A 16,364-nucleotide genomic window follows, 5' to 3' on the forward strand; every position below is an offset into this window, starting at 1 on the left:
CTCGTCTACAGAAATAAAGTTGCTATAGATTGAGACTTTGAGAGACGACGACTGAGCAAAGACTAAACAAGCTGGGAAAGGAAAAACTGCCTAATTCTCTGACCCAAACGGTGACTGTTTGAAACTACGATTGGATTTGTGCATATATTTTTGTTCTCGCAGTTTTACGAACAGCATCATTGGATTTGGAACTTAAACTGAATATAGAAAGCAAAAATCCATTGGGCCTGATGATGGGCCTGATTGAGACAAAGCGTGTGTCATATATGGTTTACTAATAAATGGCTATAAAATGGGTTGGTTACAAAAATTCGGTACCATCATCTTATTTAATCAAAACAAAGTTCCCAGCTTTACAGATATCATCAAAAGGGAAACATTAAAAAGAAGCTTGATTGGTTCTCGAAGTAAGATCCCGAAAGAGAGATAAAGAGAAGCTTTTTGTATTTGCATAGTTGTCTTCATCATCATGATGACCTTTTTATCTAAACAATACTATACCTTTCTTCCTCACCAATCCTTCCTCTCACATTGTTCAACACTTTACTTACTTACAGAGAGGTACTTCAATGTCTAATCTTTAACACTTCTTCTATAATAAATTTTCAATCTTTAACCCTTTTTAGTATTTAATTTAGCAAGGTTGACTATAAAACTGACTCAGCCGCTTGATTTGTTTCTTTCCTGATGATGTACATAGTGAAAGTTTCTGCATTTCGTTTCTAAAAAAGAACGCGTTTTGAATTTGGATGTATGTATTTGGAAGCTTCACTGTTTGATTCGGATTAAAAAGTTTTCGAATTTAGAATAGACAAGTGATGGGTTGTTTGTTTATTTCAGCAATTGAATGATGTAGTTCTCAAGTTGTTTGTAACAATGCCTCAAAGAACAAAAGCTTTTTTTAAAAAAACAAAATTCTTATGATTGTCAAAAAAAAAAAAAAAAATCTTATGTAAATTTCAAAGAATAATTTAAAGGTGTTAATGTTTGATAGTGAAATGGAATGATTGAACTTTTTACATGGCCCACTTTTTATTAAACCTCTAATCATTTTTTTGTGGTTTAAATTTCTTTGATATTTCTATATCAATTCATAACAGCTTGATGAAAGAGTATGTATGTCGCAGATACAGTGTTTTTTCACCCCAATGGGAAAAATAAAATTCTTTTTCTATTTTCTATTCAAAAATTACAACAGAAGTGCCAATCTCATTCTGAAGTTATCAGTAATGAGGATTGAATCTTGGTTAAGCTATCGTTTGGTGGCTTTTAGTTTTTTTAATCTTGCTCTCCATAACAAACCCATTGTTAAGTTTTACAAAAATGAATTGCAGAAAACAAAAAATGAGATTATTGGAATGAGAAAGTAAGAGCAAGTGGGGACATGTTAAGGGGCCTTTGTGTTAAACATGAAACCAGGAGAAGCATACATTTCTTGCTTTTATCTATCTGTAAGGATGATCTATTACATGATTCTTTTGAAAGTGTTTTTACATGTGTGTCAGATGTTTTTTATTTACCAAACTTTATTCCTCTGCCATCACCATCTCGAAAAAAATAAATTGAAAAGCTTATGTAACTCCCACCCAACAATATAACATGCTATACCACATGTACTTTTGCAGTATTCTTGTGCTTAAACTTGCAATTTCACTCAACCTTTGTTTAAATCTTGCGTAAGATCTCAGACTTCTTCACTGACATCTTTTTCTTCTTTCTTTTGGTATCAATTTAAACCCTTTCTGTTCTTGCATTTGAGTTTTGCTATCTTTTTTTTTCTTTCTGTTTTGGATTGTTAGATTTCATATTAAATTTAATCAGAAGTTTCTCTGATAAGCATTTTTTGCTTTTTGTTTTCCTATCAGATGGATTGTAATAGGCAAATTGTGTCTTGAGATTCAGATTTAGTCACATCTCTACGGAGATTGATTGTCTTGCTGCTGTCTGTGGTTTTTTTTAAGAGCAGCCATCATCATGTCCATGGGAGATGAGAAACAGGGCGAGATGAGGAGCAATATGATGCTATTTGGTTTACTGATTAGGAGAATCTTTGATGAGGAGAAGAGTAAGCTTCTTCAGAGGCTTGATGATGCCAATAGTATAATTACAGAGTTGAAGAAAGTGAGAAATGAAGATGCAAAAGCTAATGAGAAGGTAGTTAGCATATTCGCGTCTCAAAAACAGAATTGGTTAAGGGAGAGGTATGGAATAAGGCTTCAGATTGAGGCTCTGATGAAGGAACTAAGGAACATTGAGAAGAGGAAGAGAAAAAGCTTATCGGAGATGCAAGAAAAATTAAAAGAAAAGGAAGGTTTAGTGGAATCTAAAGATAAAGTAATGGAAGAAGAGAAGCGTAAATGCAAAGAATTAGAAGAAAGGCTGGTCAAAGCAGAAAAGGAAGTTCAAGATTTAAGGGAGACGCAAGAGAGAGATGTGCAAGAACATTCGTCTGAGCTGTGGAGACAGAAGAAGACATTCCTTGAGCTTGCTTCTAGCCAGAGACAGCTTGAAGCTGAACTGAGTCGTGCAAATAAGCAAATCGAGGCTAAAGGACTTGAACTTGAAGACTTGTCATTGGAAGTCATTAAGATGCGAAAAGATTTGGAACAGAAAGATCGAATATTGTCTGTAATGATGAAAAAGTCGAAACTGGACATGACCGAGAAACAGATGACATTGCTTAAGGAGGCTAAAAAGAAGCAAGATGAAGAAGAAGTAAAGAAATGGAGAACGAATTCAAAATCTAGAAAACATGAGAGACGGTCACTGAGAAGCATGTTTGCTTTTGAAGCCACAAGTAAGTCTAAAACCAACAGTGTTCCTTCCATTACTCATATTGAACATCTGGAGTTGAATAAAGATCCTGATATCATCCCACAAATCATGGATTCCTACTCTATTGGTGATCTCAATGAACTAGGTAAGTCCTCGAAGAGCTTCAAGTTTCATGTATAGTCTCTTTTTGAAAATTTAATTGATTCTGATTCTCCGTTTATACATTTTAAAGGAGTGGATAAAATTGCAAAGAAGCGTGAGAATTTGACTTTTGGTGAGGAAGAACTTTGTATTAGAGTGATAGGGAAGAACCGAGAGATAGAGGGGGAGTTTACAGATCATATGAAACTAAAAGATGAAAAGGTTGAAGCTTTGTGTTTGCATCTCATGAACTCCGAATTAGAATTAAAGCGGTTGAGATCTTGTATTGAAGGAATGAACCAAGAAATGTCACAGTTGAGACACGAAAACACACAGTTGGAAGGCATGGTAAATCAAAGAGGGGAAGAATCGGTTTTCCTGAAGAAACAAGAATTCAAGACTCAGCTCAAAAGCTTGATACCCCACAAGAACAATACGAGTTGTAGAAGAAAGGACACAGAACCAGAAGAGCGAGAAAAACAATTCAGATCAAGGGAAGTTTCTCAGGAAAATGCAACTGAAAAAGGAAGGGAATCATATTCTCCTGATGAGTTGAGACATTTAACTTTGAAGGCTGCTCAATCTGATGCTGAAGAAGGATCTGAAAACGAAAGACTCTTACCAGAGAAAAGAGAAAAAGGGAATGGTAAGGAGAGTAAGAGCCTAATAAGGTCATCAAGCACAAACAATCCACCTTGGAGAATGGATCTTCATGCTCTTGGAGTTTCATACAAGATCAAAAGGCTCAAACAACAACTGATGATGCTTGAAAGATATATTGGGAAACCGGAGAGCCAAGAGATGGAAAAAAATAGCAGTGATACCGGGAAAAGGGCTTTGTTATTGATCATTACATTGCTCAACAAACAAGTTACAAGGTATCAATCACTACAAGAGAAGATTGATGATTTGTGCAAAAGAATGGTAAGCAATCATTATCTCATACCAGTTACATACTGTCTCTGTTAACATAAACTGATTCTTTTTCGGTTAACCATTATCTATAGCATGTGAATGAACCGGAGAAGATTAGTGGAAACATCAGAGCAAATGGGGAAACCAAAACATCACTAGAGCATTTCTTAGATGAGACATTTCAGCTGCAAAGATACATAGTGGCAACAGGACAAAAACTGATGGAAATCCAATCCAAGATCGCTTCTGGCTTTGTTGAGGTTCTAGTAGGAATAATCACTACTGAATCATCCTCTTCTACTAGCAGCTTTGATTCAGAACGTTTTGCAGAAAGCATCAAAAGTCTGTTTCAGGAAGTGCAGAGAGGGCTTGAGGTTAGGATATCCCGAAGCATAGGTGATCTTGAAGGCACATTAGCTCGTGAGGGAATGATACATTTGAAGCGACGGGGCGACGTGGACCTACGAGTATGAGAAGCTACAAAATGTGTAAATTCTTTACAATTCTTCTTAATTAAGCTCTTTATATATTGAGGTAAATGAGAACAATTAGCTTTTGTATATAGAATTCACTAATATATATACAGGAGTCCTCTGTTTGTGTTTAAATTAACTCCTAGAATCTTAGTTAATTCAATCTTTTTCAGCTTTCTTCATCTTTTTTTGAAACCTTGTCAATTTCAGAGAGATGTGGAGCTACAAAACCTGCATCACACTAATTGTGTGTTATAGTATTAAAAACTAAGATGCTCAATCAGATTATTGGTTTGGTTCATACAGACCAGAAATTTTGGTTCGGTGTTGGTTAGCAGCCAAATTAGAAAAGCCCCTATACAAAAAGCATCACATATTATAAAAAGACCTAATTGGCTAAGGAAAGGATGGGGATTAAATTGGATGTATCTGTCGCTTTTGGAAGTTGATAGTAGAAAAAAAGTAGCTTTTAGAAATGATAGTAAAAAGCATTTTGCATGTGTTTTTTCTGCTTTGCCTCTTTATGAAAGCTACAAACATTCAATCTACAATGTTTGGTAGTTGCGTCTTGTGTTATCTCCTCCTATTGCAATATAATGTTATACCAAAAGAGGAAAGGTATTTATAACAGAAAAACTTAGAAAGTTTGGTTTTAAAAAAAAACAGTTGTCTTTAAAAATACTTTTTAAGAAAACCATTATTGTAGGTTTGATAAACTCATTTTAAACACCAAATTTAGTCTTGGCGACTCTTCGACAACTAAATTTGGTGTTTTTAATGAGTTTTAAAATGTGGTTTTACTGATTAGAGTTAGAGGGTCTCCAAGACCTTATAAGGTAAGATCATAACACCTTTTGGCTTTTAGATTTAAATCTCTCTAATATTCTAATTTATCAAAAAAAATGAATTCTAAGAAATTGTGCTTGTGGTTGAGAAATATTTTCTCCACTTTTACAAATGATACACATTCTAGCACTCGCTTCACGTTTCGTAAACGCAATCGAATTGCTTTATGATAAGAAAAAACTAAAAAGCACACAAGTGCCCAAAAATAAAATAAAGAGGCCTTCGTTGTGGGTTATCTTTATAATTCCCCTTTTACTTCTTCTTTTATTTCGTAACGAATGGCATAGATTAATTTCACATTCTATTAAGTATTATCTTCTTAAACTATTAAGCCTAAGAGAAGAAAGTAACATTTGACTAATGTCATTGGCCTCTCAATTCTCATTAACCTAACAAAGTTAAAATCAAAGCTCAATTCTCATCTTACCAACGTGACTTAATTACTTTCATTTATACTTTTGAGATACTAACTACAACTAAAAATGGTTTTAGCTAACATATAACATGTAAATTAGCTAACATATAACATGTGAATTTCTTTGATTTCTAGTTTTTAAATCAAATTTTTGACATAAAACAAATCTTAAATATATATAATACGTGGTTTGTAATATAAATTGGAGTGCTTGTATAATCAAATCCGGATTCATTCTGCTTGTAATTGTGATTGTAATGTCTAACCAATCAACCATCGTAAATTTCATAGTCAACGCAAGAATAATAATGTAGATGTTATAAAGAAATTAAAAATAAACGATATAGTATATATCAATCATTTAAGTTGTGGTTTAGCTTAATTAGTGTTAAAAATTGTTTTTGTTTTTTTTTTCTTTTTTGTGTTGGTTGAACTTGATATGAAAAGAGTATACTTTTGTAGAAAAAAATACTATAGTATTTCAAAACTTTGCCGTAAGTTATAGTTTCGACAGATTCCAACAGAAACATATATATATGAAGTTTCAATATGTTGCATGCCAAACATAGATATACAACAAATAAAATATTGATACATCTAATTCTAAATAATGCATGAAAGATGAAAACTACTAAGAGAAGGCGAAGAGACGGGAGATTCGCATGATGCTCCGAATCCTCACATTCGTTTCTACACAAAAGTCGCTGCAACATAACTGATGCAACGACAAACATAGAGAGACTAGAGAGAGAGATAGAACACAAAGCGAGCTGCCCTTTGACTTTTTCAATCCCTAAACCAAATTGACCGTTGGTCCATCAACACGTCCACGTCAACGTCCATCACGATTACCTTTATTATTTTCTTACCAATAATATTTTCTGTTTTTTTTTTTTTTACAAAACACTTATCCCACAAGATTTGCAGTTTTATATCACTGCCTAAAAGCTAAAACAAACTAACAAAGCATGTGTCCTTCTAAGTGATAACAACGAGACACACCCTCACATGTAACGTTTTGGAACCTAATCATTAACTTTCAATCTACAAGTTTACGTACAAAAATGAATGAAACTGGCATAACTAAAGATATCTTAACTATTCACGAATTTTTGATAGTGAAGGTACTCAAATTAACAAGTCGTTTTCAAATTTTCAATAATAATAAATAAAAAAATAAAATTAAAAAAGACCACATCCCTCGTGAACAAGAAACACAAAAGAGGAGCCGTTTCATTTATTTTATTAAATTCGGAAAAAACACCATTTAATAGTTTATCTTTTCTTGTCCATCATGTCTTCTCTAACCTCCCTCTCCCACTACTATTCATCGTCCTTAAACTTTTCCTTTTTCTTGTTCAAATGAATCCAATCCCATTAAAGGTTTCTTCTTTTCTCCTATTTAATCCAAACCCATTTCATAAAACGTCAAAAACATTAAAAATTCATCTCCAAAGAAGAAAAATATGGTTTTTGTAAATGATCAAGAACGGTTCTGTTCTTCTACAACACCTAAGCTTCCTCTGTTTTCATATCCAATGAATAATAATAACAGAGCATACGAAACAACTCCGGGGTTAGCTACACCACCGGTTAATATCGCCGGATCTGTTCCTTTTCAATGGGAAGAAGCTCCAGGGAAGCCTCTTCGTATTAAAAAACCGGCGAGGTCGTCGAATCAGAGAGGTGTCGTGAGAGGTCTTGACCTTCCTCCGAGGCTTCTCTTGCCGGGAGAAACCACGACGTCGGTGAACGAGCCTTCTCCGACGACTGTTCTTGACGGTCCTTACGATTTACGTCGTCGTTCACTGTCGCTTCCGAGATCGTCAGCTGTGATTAGGAAGCTTAGAGGAGTTGTTCCGGCGCCGGCTCCCGAGAAAGAACAGAGGTTGTTTGGTGGTGGGTCGAGTAGATGGGGAAGTTTTGGGAAATGTAAAGATGTGTCCGAGGGTATATTTGACTTTCCACGTTTTAGAGACGACGGTTGTCATTGCCGGAAGGATTGGACCGGAGGAGGAGTCGCCGGAGACGGCGGTGCAAAAGTGAAACTTTTTAGGATTAAGAGAAAAGAAGGAAGCTTTTTTAATCTCTCTCATACAACAAAGTCTGAATTTTGGGTAAGTTTTTAATCAAAAGTTTCATACTTTTTTTTTTTCCTTAAATTCAGTTTTTGATTCTTTAAAGTTTTATAAAAAGTTTCATACTCACAAAATTCTCAAATTTTATATGAATTTTTTGTCCATTGAAATGTCAATTTTAATGCAAAACAACAAAAAAAAAATAAAAATCATTGTCAAATTGATTAAAATATGTGTGCAATAATGTATGCTTTTTTTTTTGGTATGCATTATATTGCATGTGAGGGAAGTAAAAGCGTAAACCTAATTATTCTATATTTATAAATGCAGGCAAGGGTTTACGAAGGGTTTAAGCAAGTGATTCCATGGAAGCGTAAGCAAGAGGGTCTTCAAAGAACCAACTCTTCCATTGTTTAAAAATCGAATCTATTTAATTCTACAGTTTTAATTTAATTTTCTATAGTAATTTGGTATACTAATTGGTCTTCTTTTGTGTGCATACTTTTATTTTATACAAATCTGTCAAGGAAACATTTTAATACTATTATGATTTACAATGACAACTAGGTTTTTATTCTTGTTGAATTTACGGAATTTAAGAAAAAAGTATAAAGATCTTTTGAAAATGAACTAAATCATTATCACTGATGTGAAAACTCAAAAGACATTTCAACCAAAACTCAAAAGACATTGCACACAAAAAATGAAAGATTTGTCTTTAATAATACATCTTTGTCTATAATTGACTTTGCTAGTTTTTTTATTTTGTAAATTTTGTCAAAGTAGTTAAATTTGGTAGTTAAATTATGTAAAGCACACATTTCCATACAATCATTGTATCAATGCATTTGTAATTTATTTTGAATGAAAATTGGTAATTTATCTAACTCGTCAACCTTAATTTCATTCATGAAAATAATTGATAAAAAAGTGATGCAGCGTAACTACACACTTTCCTGGGCTGAAGCGAGAGTTCTAGTTTTGGTTTATTTGTGGGCTTTTGGTTGTTTAATTATTTCCTTTTGTGTTCGTTAATTTACCGACATTAGCTTAGGGTTTTTATTTAGTTTATTGCACAAGTAGTATAAGTAGAGGATTTGGAGCTTTATTGTTCTTCGGTTTTTGATTAATAAAAGAGAATTACTTTTTCAAACTCTTGTTCGAATTCTCTGTTCAAACAAGAATTATCGACAAGCTACTAAAGGTTCTGCAGATCCTAAGTTTTTTGTCTTTTACGCTTCTAGCTGCTACATTAGTTGGTATCAGAGCCAGCAACGTTCTTTCACCATGCCTCCGAAAAAGATTCAACAACAAAACCGTGACGAGCAGACCTCTGCTTTCCGTGAGGTTTTCACTGAGTTTTCTCAGGATCTAAGGCAAATTATGCAAGATTCTGTTGCAAACACTGTGAGAGCTGTGCTTCAAGCTCAGGCTCAAGCACGACCGATACAACCTAATCGGAATAATCCGGTTTTTGATGCAGATTCTGAAGGGGATGATGACAATCCGTTCGTCGGGGGAAACCAACAACATGGAAACCAGAAACGAGCATTAGGTGATGTTCTGGGAGGAGAAAATCACCGTTGGGAGTCGGGTTTTCGACTCGATCTTCCGGAGTTCTCGGGCAGCTTGAAACCAGAGGAGTTTCTTGACTGGCTAAGTGCGACGGAGGAGTTATTAGACTTCAAAAGTGTCCCTGGTGACAAGCGTGTGCCTCTTGTGGCAACAAGGTTTAGAGGTAGAGCTTCGGCCTGGTGGCAACAACTCAAAGTCCAGCGAGTTAATTCGGGAAAAAGTCGTGTGGATTCATGGGATAAACTGAAGAAACATATGCGTCGTTACTTTCTTCCTTACAATTATGCAAGGACAGTTTACACCCAGTTTCAGAATTTGCGACAAGGAACTCGAAGTGTTGATGAATATTCATCTGAGTTTTTTTCTCTGCTTGCTCGCAACAGTTTGTATGAGGCAGAGGAGCACTCTGTTTCACGTTTCATTGGAGGTCTTAAGCAACAGATACAAAATCAGCTTTTGCTCTTTAATCCAACATCGATTTCTGAAGCACATCAACGAGCTGTGTTAATTGAGCAGAATTTGCGTCCAACTCCTGCGTGGAGTTCATCTACCCCTCGTTTTCGATCTGTTACTAATGGGGAAGCTAGCCACGCCATTAAAACAGAGCAGCCTGCATTGTCTCTTGCTGAAGATGTTAGTAACACAACCTCGACAATGAAACCGATACGATCTCTGACATTTAAGTGTTTTAACTGCGGGGAAACAGGGCATCGCCAAGCCTCTTGTCCTAAGCGCGTCCTGTTTGGTGAGGAAGAAGTTATCTATGATGAGAAGTTATCTAGGATACCGGTGTTGCTTTAGTCATTAGGAGAAATTTTTTAACCCCGCAAGCCATCGACGAATCTTGGTTGAGAAAAAACATTTTTCAATCCAACTGTACAATCCGAGGGAAAGTTTGTCGTCTCATCATTGACACAGGTAGTTGTACGAACATTGTTTCAGAAGAGGCTGTTGCTAAACTTGCTCTTGTCACTGAACGACATCCTACGCCATATCGACTTGCTTGGCTCAATGCACAAACTGATTTGCGAATTTCCAAGAGATGTCGTGTTCCTTTCTCCATTGGCACAAGTTACAAGGATTCAGTTAGTTGTGATGTGATACCAATGGATGCCTGTCATATTCTGTTAGGACGTCCATGGCAATACGACCGACGAACAATTCATGATGGATTTGCTAACACCTACAGTTTCAGCTATGAAGGAAATCGTATTACTCTTCTACCTTCACAAGATTCGGCTCCATCTTCACAATCTGACACAAACTCAGATCCAATTTCTACCCCACCAAAGTCTTCACAACCTGTGTTGTTTGTTAAGGCCACACAATTCTTTGAAGAATGCGAGAGGACTAACGGTGGAATGGCTCTTATTTTAAAACCTGTGTCGTCACCACTAAGCTGCGATGTGCCAACTGAATTCCAGCATATTGTAGCTGAATTTAGTGATGTGTTTCCCGAAGAACTGCCTTCTGGTCTGCCACCTTTACGTGACATTCAACATTGCATCGATCTCACTCCAAACGCTGCCTTACCAAATAGACCTCATTACCGTATGTCACCACAAGAGCATGACGAGCTGCGTCGTCAAGTTGAAGAATTGTTGTCAAAAGGATATTTGCGTGAAAGTCTTAGTCCGTGTGCGGTACCAGCTCTTCTTATTCCTAAGAAAGATGGTACATGGAGAATGTGTGTTGATAGCCGCGAAATTAACAAGATTACAGTTCGGTATAGGTTTCCAATACCGCGTCTTGATGATTTGCTGGATCAGATTGGGTCAGCCACAATTTTTACAAAGCTTGATCTCAAAAGCGGGTACCACCAAATTCGTATTAGACCTGGTGATGAATGGAAAACAGCCTTTAAAACTCGTGAAGGCTTATTTGAATGGCTAGTTATGCCTTTTGGGTTGTCTAATGCGCCTAGTACTTTTATGCGTGTTATGAACCAAGCTTTGAGGCCTTTTATAGGACGTTGTGTTGTTGTATATTTCGATGATATACTGATTTTTAGCTTGTCCCTTTCAGATCATCTCCAACATTTGCGTGATGTGTTGACAGTTTTAAGACGAGAAAAATTGTTTGGAGCAATCAAGAAGTGTTCTTTTGGAGTTTCGCAAGTTCTGTTCCTCGGCTATGTGGTGTCTCGACAAGGTCTTTCGGTTGATCCAGCTAAGGTCGAATCAATTAGTTCTTGGCCAACTCCACAAACGATAACAGACGTTAGAAGCTTTCATGGTCTTGCATCCTTTTATCGTCGCTTTGTTCACCATTTTAGTAGCATTATGGCACCTATAACTGACTGCATCAAGTCGACACCCTTTGTATGGACCAAAGCTGCAGATGATGCTTTTCACGTGATTAAGACAAAGCTTACAACAGCTCCGGTTTTAACACTTCCCAACTTTGACATTGCCTTTGAACTTCATTGTGATGCTTCTAAATCAGGAATTGGTGCAGTTTTAAGTCAAGAGGGAAAACCAGTGGCATTTTTTAGTGAGAAAATTGCAGGTTCACGTGAGAGATATAGTACGTACGATGTCGAGTTATACGCTGTGGTGCAAGCGGTGAAACATTGGAGACATTATCTTTTTCACCGCGAGTTTGTCTTATACACAGACCATGATGCTCTTAAACATATGAGTTCTCAAGATAAGGTATCCTCACGACACGCTGCTTGGTTTTCTTACCTTCAACAATTCACTTTTGTTATTAAGCATAAGGCGGGAACACTTAATCGAGTCGCCGATGCTCTCAGTCGTCGTCATGCTTTGGTAGCTTCGATGCATGCTTCAGTTGTTGGCTTTTCAGTTCTTCCCGATTTCTACCCAGTTGATCCTTTTTTTGGAAAAATTTGGACTGATGCTCAACGTGGAAACAGTGATGACTACGTTATTGTTGACGGGTTTTTATTCAAGGGATGTAGACTGTGCATTCCAGATTGTAGTCTCCGCTTACAAGTGATTAGAGAACTCCATGGTGAAGGACATGTTGGTAGGGATCGCACCCTTCAGTTAGTAACCACATCTTATTTTTGGCCGACATTACGACGTGATGTTGAACGTTATATTGTACGATGTGGAATTTGTCAAGCTTCCAAGGGACATGCCTCCAATGCAGGATTGTATCTACCGTTACCAATCCCCTCTCAGCCTTGGACCGACATAAGTATGGATTTTGTTTTAGGACTCCCTCGCACTCAACGTGGACATGATTCTATCTTTGTTGTGGTTGACCGATTTTCAAAGATGGTCCATTTTGTGCCTTGTAAAAAAACCACTGATGCAGTTCAGGTCGCGACGTTATTCTTTCGCGAGATTTATAAGCTACACGGCCTTCCTCTTTCAATTGTGTCAGACCGGGACTCACGATTTCTGAGCCACTTTTGGCGTTCGTTGTGGCGTTTACTTCGGACTAGTCTCGACATGAGTTCTGCTTACCACCCACAAACCGATGGTCAAACTGAAGTCACTAATCGAGCCTTGGGTGATCTGTTACGGTGCTTAGTTGGAGATAACATTCGTTCTTGGGATTCTGTTTTGTGTCAGGCTGAATTTGCACAAAATCATGCTATTAATCGGAGCACGGGTTATAGTCCTTTTCACGTGGTTTATGGTTTTATGCCGAGAGGTCCAATTGATTTAAGTATAGCACCAGATCGGACACGTTCTCATGGAAGGGCTTGTGACATGATTGACAATTTTGCAAACATTCACCAACAAGTCAAAGCCAATTTGGAAGCTGCTTCTTCAAAATACAAAGCTGCTGCCGATTCACACAGACGTGATGTTCAGTTTGTAGTAGGTGATAAAGTTTGGGCTGTCCTCACCAAAGATCGTTTTCCGTCAAACACTTATAACAAGTTGAAAGCCAGAAAGGTCGGACCATTAGAAGTGCTTGAGAAGATTAACAACAATGCTTATAGACTCCGTCTCCCACCCCACATGAACACATCTGACGTTTTCAATGTTAAACACTTAGTTCGTTATGTGGCTGATGAAGAGGATGAAAATTCGGGGACGAATTTTTCTTTACCCGGGGCGACCTGATGCAGCGTAACTACACACTTTCCTGGGCTGAAGCGAGAGTTCTAGTTTTGGTTTATTTGTGGGCTTTTGGTTGTTTAATTATTTCCTTTTGTGTTCGTTAATTTACCGACATTAGCTTAGGGTTTTTATTTAGTTTATTGCACAAGTAGTATAAGTAGAGGATTTGGAGCTTTATTGTTCTTCGGTTTTTGATTAATAAAAGAGAATTACTTTTTCAAACTCTTGTTCGAATTCTCTGTTCAAACAAGAATTATCGACAAGCTACTAAAGGTTCTGCAGATCCTAAGTTTCTTGTCTTTTACGCTTCTAGCTGCTACATTAAAAAGGTTGCTTAGTTCCATCGAGTAAGTGGCTATAAAATATAAGAATCATATTTCCTAGATATTATGGATTGACCAATTGGGTCAAAAACACATCAGTCTAAAAGCCAAACAACAAAAAGAGTTGTAGGAAAACTAAAAGAAGATCAACAGTAATCATCAGCAAGTGACTTTCGTCTCTTGTAATTTGCTTTGAAACAAGCTTGCCTCAGTTTTTTGGTTCCATCACTGAGCTCAGCATCAGGTTCTTGCTCTATAAGAACCCTATGTTCCTCCAAGTTCTTCACTTCTTCCTCCATTCCAACACTCTGGTCACCAAATCAATTTCAAACACACTTTCAAAATAAAAAACGTAACGTAATAAATACTAAAACGCTATTACTTAAATAATGATGTTGCACCTTGAGATTCTTGATGAGGGAGTTAAGACTCTTGAGCTTCCGGTGAGGCCACCGGTAAATACCTAGTTCCCTGCATCGCTTCTTCAACACGGTAAGTCCCACGTTGAGTTCTTTCGCAGCTTTCATGATTGGTCTATCAAAGAACTGTTTGATTTCAGACATCTCTAACTTGTCCTGCCTCTTTTTCTTAGAGTTCCTCTTCTTCACCGTCCTCTTTTCAGATCTCACGTTCGAACTGGGACAGTATTTTTGAACAGCCAATGGCGAGGAGGATGAGGAACCACTGGAGATGTAGGGTTCTTGTGCCGGCATGTCAATATCATCAGATGGGATTATGTTCGTCACGTCAATGCTCTCGAAGAGATCTTCAAAGCTTTCGTACTGAAACTGAAAATGCAAACCCCGAGTTGGTTTCAGATCTTCTATATCGAGGAGAGACTCTAACGGAGGCAACCTGTAGAAACCACAAAACGATTAATAACAAAACCAAGACACGAGAGATAACTTGTTGAGGAAGAAAAAAGGTTTCCTACAGACTTGTCTAACATGTCGTATAACGAATCTGGATCATAATCGTTTTCGATTTTCGGAGAATTGAGTAGTGAGAGAGAGTTAGGATCCATTTGTTGAAGAGTCAGTGATTGAAACAAAACAGAACAATTTTTTTTTTTTAGTAGGAGAGTGGAACATGGTGATGAACTCATTACGTATGTATAGTCTCTGTCAAAAAGAAGATTAGTGTGTTTGTTCATAGGGATTGTGTACAATGTAATGGGAGTTACAAGTCCCAAAGCGTATAATCATTAATTGTTAAATCTTTTACTAAATACCGTGTGTGACTTAAGTTAATTGTATGATCATGGGGGCTGAATTGTGTATTAGTTGTTTCTTTAATTAAAGCTCAAAAGATGGTTAAAAATAGTCAAAGTCAATGCATGAAAGTGATAAAGATCTAAATTACTAAAAGATCAAAATCGGTATTAAATGAATGGAGATTTTGTGTGTTATTATTTGCATTAGATGATGCATGTGTTATATGTTACGATGATAGATACATTTGATGTGGAAAGAGGATTAAGAGTTAATGAGAGTCTCTCTAGTAATGAACTAATTATATATTCATATTTCGTAAATGAAAATAAAAAACGTAGTCCAGTCAAAAAAAGCTTTAATCTGTAATCATCTTCATTCACTTCTCAAATCCAGTTCACATTACATAATAATAATACATTGTTTTGAATAACACAGTGAAAAAAAATCGTAAGGTTTGTGCTCAGAGCAACCACTGAACTGACTAAAACACATTTTAAGTTTGAATTCTGGGTGAGAAATGAGAAAGAATCAAAAATCTTCTTGTTGGTTCACTTCTGCCCAAATTCTTGAATTGTTCTTGTGGCCAGCGTAAGAACGTCGACAAACGCAGAGAACGAAGCACGAAGTAGCCTTGCCTCTATCGCTTCAAAATGCCTGTAAAATTATCCGGTGAAACAATGATCAAAACTAGTACTATAAGAAGTAGGCGAGAAGTCGAATAGGTTCTATGGACTCAAAAGATGTCTAGTCAAGATCAAATAAGGCGATGGAAGAACTTGAAGAAACTCACACAGAAAGCTTGTTGTTTGATACAGACATAACTCTTCTCACTTTATCAGGCTGCAACTGCATCAATGATCACACAACATAAACCAAATTCAAACAACAGTGAAATTGGAAAAGGCTTGTTTGGAAACTAAATTTCTATCTATATACTGTAATAGAATTGAGAAATGTCCAAAACCTCTTTATCAACAGCCAATGATGTATAAGCAATCAAAGCATGTTCTTCCGATTCAAAATTCACATCCAAATTACTGCACATTGCCAAAAAAAAACTCAGTTACAGCAATATCCCTAACAAAGTCCCATTGAAAAGATACCAAGTTTATAACAATGTAATCCAATCAAAATCGTTGTGGAACTCTAAGCCAAAGCCCTAAAGAGCAAGTTCAGAAGTTCGGATTAACCTAATTGAGCGCAGCAATGAAACCCTTTTAACTAGGTCGTATTACTCTGTTTATGTGGGTAAAGATCGAAACTTTTAAGTCTTTTCCTTCAAATGTGTCAAACCCAAGATCTCTATAATCGAATCCGTAAGTTCTATATATCATCAGATACAGAGCAAACACGTTACGAACTACCAGAAACTAAGAGCTGAATCGAATCACTATATAGAAGAATCGAAAAATTCCTGAACCAGAGAAGTAAAGTAAGAGAAATTGACAGAACATACCAGCTATAATCCCAGGTTTGGTCAGAACGAGTCATTGCAGGAACAGTCGAAGCCATTTTCTGCTCCTTCCTTCGTCAATGGAGGAGGTTTTGGCAAAAAACCCTTTTTTT

General features: G+C 36.6%; 4 protein-coding genes across 6 annotated transcripts; 2 read left to right on the forward strand and 2 right to left on the reverse strand.

Moving 5' to 3' along the window:
• On the forward strand, nucleotides 342-4,455 carry LOC104761311 (involucrin-like). 3 transcript variants are annotated; one of them, XM_010484383.2, is made up of 4 exons: nucleotides 342-561; nucleotides 1,866-2,920; nucleotides 3,008-3,840; nucleotides 3,924-4,455. In XM_010484383.2, the coding sequence occupies exons 2-4, from the start codon at nucleotides 1,975-1,977 to the stop codon at nucleotides 4,302-4,304; spliced, it is 2,160 nt and encodes a 719-aa protein (XP_010482685.1). In that variant the 5' UTR covers nucleotides 342-561; nucleotides 1,866-1,974; the 3' UTR covers nucleotides 4,305-4,455. The 3 variants fall into 3 exon arrangements, with proteins under 3 accessions (XP_010482685.1, XP_010482682.1, XP_010482683.1); XM_010484380.2 differs by lacking the exon at nucleotides 342-561 and adding an exon at nucleotides 1,503-1,723; XM_010484381.2 differs by lacking the exon at nucleotides 342-561 and adding an exon at nucleotides 1,503-1,676.
• On the forward strand, nucleotides 6,811-8,219 carry LOC104761313 (uncharacterized protein At4g00950-like). Its single transcript, XM_010484384.1, has 2 exons — nucleotides 6,811-7,682; nucleotides 7,974-8,219. Exons 1-2 carry the CDS (start codon nucleotides 7,032-7,034, stop codon nucleotides 8,058-8,060), a joined length of 738 nt encoding a protein of 245 aa, XP_010482686.1. The 5' UTR covers nucleotides 6,811-7,031; the 3' UTR covers nucleotides 8,061-8,219.
• Nucleotides 13,731-14,689, reverse strand: LOC104763418 (protein RKD4-like). Its single transcript, XM_010486792.1, has 3 exons — nucleotides 14,523-14,689; nucleotides 13,986-14,439; nucleotides 13,731-13,892 (listed from the first exon to the last, which is right to left on the reverse strand). Exons 1-3 carry the CDS (start codon nucleotides 14,687-14,689, stop codon nucleotides 13,731-13,733), a joined length of 783 nt encoding a protein of 260 aa, XP_010485094.1.
• Nucleotides 15,149-16,358, reverse strand: LOC109130551. Its single transcript, XM_019240229.1, has 4 exons — nucleotides 16,255-16,358; nucleotides 15,763-15,835; nucleotides 15,589-15,644; nucleotides 15,149-15,452 (listed from the first exon to the last, which is right to left on the reverse strand). Exons 1-4 carry the CDS (start codon nucleotides 16,308-16,310, stop codon nucleotides 15,347-15,349), a joined length of 291 nt encoding a protein of 96 aa, XP_019095774.1. The 5' UTR covers nucleotides 16,311-16,358; the 3' UTR covers nucleotides 15,149-15,346.

This window comes from Camelina sativa, chromosome 18 (assembly GCF_000633955.1).
Source record: "Camelina sativa cultivar DH55 chromosome 18, Cs, whole genome shotgun sequence".
Classification (NCBI taxonomy): domain Eukaryota; kingdom Viridiplantae; phylum Streptophyta; class Magnoliopsida; order Brassicales; family Brassicaceae; genus Camelina; species Camelina sativa.

Coding starts and splice junctions, on each gene's coding strand:
- LOC104761313 (XM_010484384.1), top strand. CDS start 7,032: ATGGTTTTTGTAAATGATCAAGAACGGTTCTGTTCTTCTACAACACCT. Junction 7,683..7,973: donor CAACAAAGTCTGAATTTTGG/GTAAGTTTTTAA, acceptor TTATAAATGCAG/GCAAGGGTTTACGAAGGGTT.
- LOC104761311 (XM_010484383.2), top strand. CDS start 1,975: ATGTCCATGGGAGATGAGAAACAGGGCGAGATGAGGAGCAATATGATG. Junction 2,921..3,007: donor TGGTGATCTCAATGAACTAG/GTAAGTCCTCGA, acceptor TACATTTTAAAG/GAGTGGATAAAATTGCAAAG. Junction 3,841..3,923: donor ATGATTTGTGCAAAAGAATG/GTAAGCAATCAT, acceptor CATTATCTATAG/CATGTGAATGAACCGGAGAA.
- LOC109130551 (XM_019240229.1), bottom strand. CDS start 16,310: ATGGCTTCGACTGTTCCTGCAATGACTCGTTCTGACCAAACCTGGGAT. Junction 15,836..16,254: donor CAAACCTGGGATTATAGCTG/GTATGTTCTGTC, acceptor GGCAATGTGCAG/TAATTTGGATGTGAATTTTG. Junction 15,453..15,588: donor TCAAACAACAAGCTTTCTGT/GTGAGTTTCTTC, acceptor ATAATTTTACAG/GCATTTTGAAGCGATAGAGG.
- LOC104763418 (XM_010486792.1), bottom strand. CDS start 14,689: ATGAGTTCATCACCATGTTCCACTCTCCTACTAAAAAAAAAAAATTGT. Junction 14,440..14,522: donor TTATACGACATGTTAGACAA/GTCTGTAGGAAA, acceptor TGGTTTCTACAG/GTTGCCTCCGTTAGAGTCTC. Junction 13,893..13,985: donor CCCTCATCAAGAATCTCAAG/GTGCAACATCAT, acceptor TTTGGTGACCAG/AGTGTTGGAATGGAGGAAGA.